The 9351-nt window shown below is 40.5% G+C and overlaps 2 protein-coding genes across 2 annotated transcripts; both read right to left on the bottom strand.

Annotated features, from left to right (window-relative positions):
- Positions 1–331: 331 nt before the first annotated feature.
- Positions 332–1374, bottom strand: LOC308099579 (cytochrome P450 2K1-like; the record flags this gene model as incomplete). The annotated part of the gene is made up of 4 exons (XM_080448316.1): positions 332–498; positions 600–749; positions 846–1008; positions 1174–1374. The coding sequence occupies 4 exons, from the start codon at positions 1372–1374 to the stop codon at positions 332–334; spliced, it is 681 nt and encodes a 226-aa protein (XP_080304442.1).
- A 4569-nt stretch (positions 1375–5943) lies between these two features.
- On the bottom strand, positions 5944–9082 carry LOC308099578 (cytochrome P450 2K1-like; the record flags this gene model as incomplete). Its single annotated transcript, XM_080448315.1, has 9 exons — positions 5944–6131; positions 6612–6753; positions 6880–7064; positions 7189–7330; positions 7438–7617; positions 8031–8191; positions 8297–8446; positions 8543–8705; positions 8882–9082. The coding sequence occupies 9 exons, from the start codon at positions 9080–9082 to the stop codon at positions 5944–5946; spliced, it is 1512 nt and encodes a 503-aa protein (XP_080304441.1).
- Positions 9083–9351: the final 269 nt, after the last annotated feature.

The raw sequence follows: 9351 nt of genomic DNA, 5'->3' as shown, positions 1-9351 counted from the left end.
ATCAGCCTCGTCCCTTCCTGCTCGGCAACCCCCCCCCCCCCCGCTCCGTTTTTCTCACGTCTACAGAGAGGTGTGTGTGTGTATGTATGTACACGCACACACCCTCTACCTTAATACATTTACATGAAAATCATTAAGTGTACAGGTACGGACTGTTATGTTTCATGTTTAGTTCATTTGGCTTGGTTGTTAATCAGAGTTTAATGTCTTGAGGATATACTTCATACATTTTATCTAATTAAAACTAATACAAGTTGATGACATGCATGAATATTTCTTTAAAACCATAGAAAATATTTTAGTTCTTCAAGGAGCTCAAGCACTTGTCCTTCTATACCTGAATGGCAGCTGATCCTAAAAGATGTAGTGCTTCATTGTCTCTGTTCACCATTGCTTGGAACACAGGATCAGTGTATTCAAACCTGTCCCCATAGACAATAGCTGATATAACATTGGACGCTGCGTAATTCACTGCCTGGGTTGAGTCAAAGGCTTTACCTGTGACAAACAGAGTGAGTCCATATTAGGTCACAAATATATAAAGGAACATTTATTTGTATGTGGCATTATGTTTTCCACAACAGTAGAGATTTGGTTACCTTCATGTTTCTCAAGTGTGTCAATCAGATAATGACATTCCTGTATGATTTTCTCTTCACTAGTCTTCTTTCCCATGCCAAAGTCTTTCAGGTTAGTCAAGGCAAAGCGTCTCATCTCTTTCCAGCACTCACCATTGGACAAAATTATGCCTATGTACAAAAAAAAAAAGAGAAACATTATCCTTGCCCAAGGCATAAAAGATACTGACAAATGAACTGAGCTACACAAAACATACAGAACTTTACCATGTCCTTTAGTCCAGTCATAGAATATAGGAGTGATCTCTCTCTCTCCAAACTCCTCAGCATAGTTGACCAGAGCCTGTTTGACTGTCTTGTATCCTGCCAGGACCACTACTTTCTTATGTCCAAGGTGGATTGTGAACACTGGTCCATATTTCTTGGAAAGCTATAGAGACAAAATGTGAGATGTGTAAAATGATGCTCTACAGAGTGCAAGTCTAACTAAATGTATTCTAAGACACTCATTTGATAATAATGTTCACTTACAGGTGTTTTTGCTTGTCACATACAGTATGAAACAAAGCAATACATATGAGTAACAAAATCTTACATCACAAAGGGAATTGTATGGCCTACTGAGATCCAGCTGCAGTAAGTTTCCAAGCAGAGGCAGAGGCCTGGGTCCTGGAGGTTCCTTCTTTTGTTCCTGGGTGCTGGAGGAGAGGAGGTAGAGAACAAACAGGAAAACAACAGCTCCCAGCAGAATGACTGAACTGGGAGACTGGAAAAAATAATCTTCTAAGAGACACATTGTACTCAACAAACTCCCAACTTGTGTCCCTGAAGTGAGCTGGCAAATCGTGCTTCTCCTTCCCTCAACACAAGTAACTCCCTTTGTTTGAGGCTTCTATTAGACTGGGGCATTAGGCCTACTTAAGCCCCGCATGCAGCTGGAGGTAATAACTTTAATTATTGGAGTACTGGAAAAGAGCTGTCCATGCCGGCACACAGCAACACCTGAAACCATAGAAAACACACCAACAACGAATGTTATTACCTGCAGCTGTGATGACCCATCAAAAATATTTGCTCTGAAAAGGGACCCCTCTCTCTTTAATATATATTCTTGGCTTTTTCTGCCTTTATTGATAGTCTACACAGTGAAGAAAGACAGGCAGGCACGTGCACAGATAGACTCTAGGTGGTGCTAGAGCACCTGCCCTTTGCCCTCTGGACCAGAGGTGCCCTTTTTTGTTTTGTTTACACATCTGCATCAGACAGCATATGGCTATTGAAACAAATACATGCAATTACGACGTACAAGATGTGCCTGTAATAAATATCACACTACTAGGGCAGCCAGTGGTTCTGTGCGCCGCACAAGGTGCCCTTTTTTTTAACTTGAGCTTTTTTTTACTTAACCCTCAAAATGTCTGTGCACGCCACTGAAGACAGGAAACAGGGAGAGAAGGTCAGGGAGTGACAAGGAGCAAAGGTCCACCAGGTTTGGGAATCAAACCCAGGACTCAGCGATCACAACTTAAGTGGTATGCGCCTGAACCACTTGGCTATCGGCAACCTAACTGTGCTGAGAAAGGTTAGTGGTAGTTAACTTGACAAGTTAGGTGCAGTTTGGGGCGAAGTTAACGTGCACATACAAAAGATTTTCAACCTCAAATTCATTTTGTAAATAGACTCTGTGCATAACTGTAGTCCCAGGCAGTGGTGGAAAAAGTACTCATATGTTATACTTAAGTAAAAGTATCAAAACTGCAATATAGAAATACTCTGTTACAAGTAAAAGTCCGGAATCCAAAATGTACTTGAGTAAAAGTACAAAAGTATTGGCATCAAAATGTACTTAAAGTACCAAAAGTAAAAGTACTCATTGTGCAGAATGTCCCATTTCAAGTTTTCAAAATGTATAAAAATATTTTGAAAATAGCAGATCTACAGTTCGGCTATTTTCAAATGGCCGAAATATGTATTGGGCTGAAGTGGTCTTTGTTTTGTAATAATAATGAAAATCCACAAAGTAACTAAGAACTAAAGGTTTCAAATAATTGTAGTGGAGTAAAAGTACAATATTTGCCTCTGAGATGTAGTGGAGTAGAAGTAAAAGTATTGGAAATTGGAAATACTCAAGTAAAGTACAAATGCCTCAAAATTGTACTTAAGTACAGTACTTGAGTACATGTACTTAGTTACTTTACACCACTGGTCCCAGGTTTCCAAAAGTTAGTTTGATGGCTCGGCTTGGCAGCAGATTTGAACGGTAAACATAAGGTGTCTGTCCGATTCAAAGCTGCTGCCAAGCAATCAAATGAAGCTATGGGGCACTGATCTGGAACAGGAAACGGGTAACATCTGCAACAGTCAACCTCATGCATAAATGTGTTCTGTTAATCAAATTCTGGCTAATTCTCCACAGTTACAATCTGCACTTTTAGATTCATTGACTGAAACCTATGGGGAGAACTGGCTACCTCCAAGTGAGCCGATGGACAGGTCACAGTCCACTAGACTGGCAACAATTTGCTTTGACATTTACACATCCGATCTAGAGTGGATACGGTTGGGCACAATGGCGGTTGGGTAAGTGGCAGGCCTCCTTCGTGTCTTCTTAGTGTCTACAAGCTTGTTCAGTGCATATCTTACTAAAATGACTGACTGCTTAGAGACTGCCAACTTTATGCTGAGTTACAACAAGTGTGCTAGCAACTACAGCCACAGAGGGGTGTGCAGCTAAGTCCAAACTTAAAGCATTTGCAGTGGCCAGAACATTCCTTTCTTACTACTTCTATCATACATGAGTACTATGAACTCCTCAATGACTTGCATATGTTTATAATTTACTGCTACAGTTGTTGAACCGACTTTGTAGAAGACCAGGGATATTTTCTCAAACACGTTCCATGTCTGCCATGCTGACCTTTTTCCCTTTACATGGAAGGACAAAACTGTATGGCATCCATTGAATGCATGAAAGAAGCAAAGACCTGATGACTTTGCTCCAATAGCTGATGCAATTTCATGAATGGGATTCATCTGAGGTCCTTCTCCCTTTCCAAAGGCAATCCACAGCTAATTCAGGCCAAGTCTTTGAACAAGTGAAACGGTTATGACAATGTCAGTATCTGAGGCAGAGCTGCAGATGATAGCATCTGACACACCATGATTCACAGCTCAGATACTGACATTGTTGTCATAGCAGTTTCACTTGTCCCCCCCTGATGATCCCCGTTCATCAGTGGTTTTCAACTGGTGGTCCGTGGACCACTGGTGGTCCGTGGAGGTATTGCATGTAGTCCCTGATCATGCATTCAGTAATGTAGGAAAGGGAAGATTTTCTTTTACATTTATTTTAATTATTTTCATATTTATTTTATTTTGGAGAAACTTAGTAACTTGGTATTTGAGGACAGAGGAATTTAAAACATTATCAGTGGTCCTTTGAGGAAGCTTATGCTTCAATTCCAGATAAATATCTATCTGCCTCTTATATTTCATCATGATTTGTGTGCATGGGGTTCTCATCTTAAACAAGCTTAGTGCTTAATGAGAGTTCCAGTTTAGTAGACCTTGTATTGTGAATTTGTACTTCCATGTACTGCTATGTACTGTCATGTACTATTCTCATGTCTTACTAAAAAAACTACATCAATCAATCAATTCCAAAAGTACTTCAAGCTTAACTACAAAAAAGATGATCAGCTCATTGCCATGTCCACAGACTCTGTCAAGAGGCACATTTGAAACAGTCCCTTGTGAAGTTCTGGATGAGTTGAGGCACAATTCCCAGAGCTTGTAGTAAAAGCCAAATGTATTCGACCTTTTGTAACGCATCTCTGACAGTAGTATTTTCATGCTGGCACACCTGAAGAATATGTACAGGGCAAGGTTCGAGCCAGAAAATGACATGAGAAATGAGACTCAACTATAGCCAAGAAGAGACAAACATGGACCACCTGTGATCATGTCATGGACCACTACTGGTGACCTATATGACACGTCAATGTTGTTGACAGCAGTTACTGGGACTTCCACAGAAAAGGGAATTGGAATCTCAAGAAGTGGAAGTGTGGCCTGGTTGAGTCATTATTAGGAAATGTGCCCATATAATAGCATGTGTCTGCTTACTCATCAGTTAACAGGAGTTTAATAGAAGGCTGGATGAAGTAAGAGAAATTCTCAAAAACACTCAAACACTCACCATGTGTCCAAGGTGGATTGTGAACACTGGTCTACATTTCTTGGACAGCTATAGAGACAAAATGTGAGATGTGTAAAATGACGCTCTAGTCTACAGAGTGCAAGTCTAACTAAATATATGTGGCAGGGGGAGGCTTTTTGAAGGGAAAAGTAATAAAACAATGCCTACTAGACTACTCCACCTTTTTCTAGAGGGAAGGTCCTCTTTAACAATGCAATGCACAGGTTCGTGTAACCAAGGATGAGCATGGAAATAAGAAAAAAGGCTATTTATCCTTCTGTACAGTAAACATTCAAAACCAACAATCATAATAGCTAACCAACACATACAATACCAATACATACATTGGGCTGGCGTAATGGAGGAGGAGAAGGAGCACAACAGCATGGAATAAGGGCATTGCCTGGCATAAGCCATGCCTTCCTGCTCTTGTCCTCCTCAAGTATGCCAACCTTACAGCAAGGGGAACCCCTAAAATGCAGCCCAGCCCTTTGTCTGCCAATAAACCCCACCCCAGGTGGACCTTAGTAACAGGTCCACCTGGTTACATATAGAATACAGTAGAATTCCAGCACTCACTTTCAGTCCATAACATAAAGGTTATGGACTGCAGCTTAAAGATCTGACAGACAATACAACTGTGGCAGCAAGAAATTAATGCAATAACTATTGACATATCTCTTTATGATCATCCAATACAGTAATGGGAAACTATTTAAGAAAGACATGTAAATAGAAACAAGCTTATAAGGTACTGGAATGTATCGCGAGTTCGAGTCCCGTTCACGACGATCTTTGTTGCATGTCTCCCCATCTCTCTCTCCCTGTTTCCTGTCCGTCTCTAATGTAAACTATGAATAAAGCCCCAAAAGCCCCCCAACAAAAATATTTTCATATAATAAAATGATTATAAATACATCTCTGTGGGTATCAGGTTCCATTCCTCAGTCACTTGAGTGAATGTTTGTTCCTTTAAATCAGCCTTTGATCGTAGCATAGTACTGTAAATTACACCAACAGTAATACTGTACATGAGTGATGGTGATGACAATGGTAAAGTCCCTTTACATACACTCCATTATGAGGACTTTATCAGCAAAGTTCTTGTTTATGAGCAATGCAACAATGGAACACATGGAAAATATTCTGCAAGAACTATCCTTCTATTTAGAGTCGGCTGACAGCACACAGCTGATGAGGTGAAAAGTTGAGGGTGAAACCCACAGCTGGCATCAGATCCAGTTCATCCTCTGTTACCCCAGGTGGAGGAGTGAAACGAAAGCGCTGGAGGAGAGAGGTGAGGAAGAGGAAGACCTCCATCTTGGCCAGATTCTCTCCTGGACATGCCCTACGACCTGAAACAAGAAGTTACTGCAACAGTTAGAACTGTGGTTGACCTGAGAAAGAAAGTTGGCAATTATAGGTAAACGGAATAGAGTAAACTGTATTAGACGGTCATTTACATGATGCAATAGCAGACTATTGTACCCAAAATGGTGAAAAGAAAAATTAATATTTATTTTGCGACAAAATGACATTTGTAGCATTGTGGCACCCCCGATTGGTCTAGTGGTGTCCAAGATTAGCTGTCCACCAATCTGGGACCCCGGGTAAAAAAAAGAAGGAAGAACAGTGCCCTCTGCTGTTTTCCATTTGAGCTGCAGAGCTCTGCATCTGTCTAGAGAGATTAGCTGTCCACAGACGGACGCGCAGACAGGGGGGGAGAGGGTAACATAATCTCCGCCTGTCGGCCTGGCGGAGATAATTACAATATGCCTGGCAAAATACTGCAAAATCCACACTCAATACTGAAAAAGAAATACTAAAACATTTACCTGCAGAAAAGGGCATGAAGGCATCTGTCTTGACAAACCGACCCTCTTTATCCAGAAAATTCTTGGGGTTAAATGTGTGCGGGCTTTCCCATTCAGTCTCATCATTCAGGACAGAAGTAAGTAGAGGAATCACAGTAGTTCCCTGTTCCCAAAAATAACAGTTACATAAACCCCAAACAATGACTGTTTCATGTTTTCTGTGGAACATATCATTCACAAATATATTTCTTTATTAGAATGTTTACCTAGTATAGTAATAGTAATTTACCTTCTTGATGAAATAGCCCTGGAAGGTGACATCTTGGCTGGTGATGTGAGGAATTGTCAGCGGACCAATGTTGGCTACTCTCTGGATCTCATGGATAACAGCGTCAGTGTAGGGTAGGTTCTTCCTGTCTTCTACAAGCACCTGACGACTTCCAGTCACCCTGCTAAGCTCTTCCTGAACCTCATCTTGGAAAACAGGAAAGGAATTCATTCTACAATACTCCTACAGTTCCGTAAGCACTTGAAATAGAATTTCACCAGAGAAAGCTACGGTACTTGTCTGCTCATATCTGTCATGTGATTTGTCTACCTTGAATATGGGGGTACTTGGCCATCAACAGTAGACCCAATCTAATTGAATTTCCTGTAGTGTCGGTTCCAGCTGCAAACAGGTTCATCACAGTGTAGACCAGGTTGTCATCATGATAATGTGAATCCATGATTCCAGAGCCCTGATATTAACAGACAGGTGACAAAGTATATAGGTGACTAAGTAAACATTATAGTAATGGGTGGGTATAATAGAGGGCTAAAATTACCACTAGAGTAGATATTTTACCTCCAACCTGTTCTTCCGCATCAGGAATGAATCTATAAGGCCTCTGAGCATTTGAGGGTTCAGAGTTTCCTTCAGACCCCTAATTATTCTTCTTGTCTCCTCTTTGTTGTCTTCCACAAGCTTTATCAGGATCCTCCAGGTTTTTATCCAAGGTCCCAGCCAGGGAAAGACATTGTACATCTACAATATAATGCAGTACAATGTAAATGTTAGGACAACCACACTAATAATTACATTGTAAAGTGAGGGTTCAAAATATTAAGGATACCTACTCTTTCCATGACATATAACTAAATTAATACAGATTAAAGACTGTAGGCTTATACGGATTTTGCTTAAAATCCACTAGGAAGATGTAGTTGTGGGTTAGATTTCCATTAGATTAATGGCACGCACACACACACACACACACGCACACAGTTATATTTCAGTGTTTCGCTTTAGTTAATTTGGCTTGGTTGCTAATCAGGATTTAATGTCTTGAGGATATACTTCAGAAATGTTAATACATTTGATGACAAGCATGAATATTTCTTTAAACCATAGAAAATATAATGTCTCTTCAGGGAGCTCAAGCAATTTTCCTTCTTTACCAGAATGGCAAATGATCCTAAGCGATGTATGGTTTCATGGTCTCTGTTAACCATTTCTTGGAACACAGGATCAGTGTATTCAAACCTGTCCCCATAGACAATGGCTGATATAACATTGGACGCTGCGTAATTCACTGCCTGGGTTGAATCAAAGGCTTTGCCTGTGACAAACAGAATCCATATTTGGTCAAAGAAAATATTGTGAAAGGAACATTTATTTGAATGTGGCATTATGATTTCCACAACAGTACAGATAATATGGTTACCTTCATTTTTTTCAATTGTGTCAATCAGGTAATGACATTCCTGTATGATTTTCTCTTCACTTATCTTCTTTCCCATGCCAAAGTCTCTCAGGTTAGTCAAGGCAAAGCGCCTCATCTCTTTCCAGGACTCACCATTGGACAAAATTATACCTACATACACACACAAAAAGAAAAATGTTTAAACTTGTCCAAGACATAAAATATGTGATGAACGAACTAAGCTACACAAAACATACAGAACTTTACCATGTCCTTTATTCAAGTCATAGAATATAGGACTGATCTCTCTCTCTCCAAACTCCTCGGCATAGTTGACCAGAGCCTGTTTGACTGTCTTGTATCCTGCCAGGACCACTACTTTCTTATGTCCAAGGTGGATTGTGAACACTGGTCCATATTTCTTGGATAGCTATAGAGACAAAATGTGTAAAATGATGCTCTACAGAGTGCAAGTCTAACTAAATATATTTTAAGACACTTGATAATAATGTTCACTTACAGTTAATATTTCACTTACATGTGTTTTTGCTTGTCACATACAGTATGAAACAAATCAACACATACATATGAGTAACAAAATCTTACATCGCAAAGGGAGGTGGTTAGACTACTGAGATCCAGCTGCAGTAAGTTTCCAAGCAGAGGCAGAGGCCTGGGTCCTGGAGGTTCCTTCTTTCGTTCCTGGGTGCTGGAGGAGAGGAGGTAGAGAACCAGCAGGAGAACAACAGCTCCCAGCAGAGTGACTGAACTGGGAGACTGGAAAAGATGATCTTCTAAAAGACACATTGTACTCAACAAACTCTCAACTTGCGTCCCTGAAGTGAGCTGGCAAATCGTGCTTCTCCTTCCCTCAACACAAGTAACTCCCTTTGTGTGTGGCTTCTCAGACTGGGGCATTAGGCCTAAGGGCTCACTCTTGCACTTTACTGTGATGATGATGGTGATGATGATGAAACAAGCACTTTATGCCGGCACTTTATAATTCCTTTTTTATCTCTTGTGATGATGATGATGATGATGATGATGAAACAAGCACTTTATCTCTTTATCTCTTG

This window comes from Gymnoscopelus braueri (genome assembly GCF_963280865.1).
Source record: "Gymnoscopelus braueri genome assembly, chromosome: 13".
In the NCBI taxonomy this organism is placed as follows: Eukaryota; Metazoa; Chordata; class Actinopteri; order Myctophiformes; family Myctophidae; genus Gymnoscopelus; species Gymnoscopelus braueri.
The sequence above is the reverse complement of the archived record's forward strand: the minus strand, read 5'-3'. Positions and strand labels throughout refer to the sequence as shown.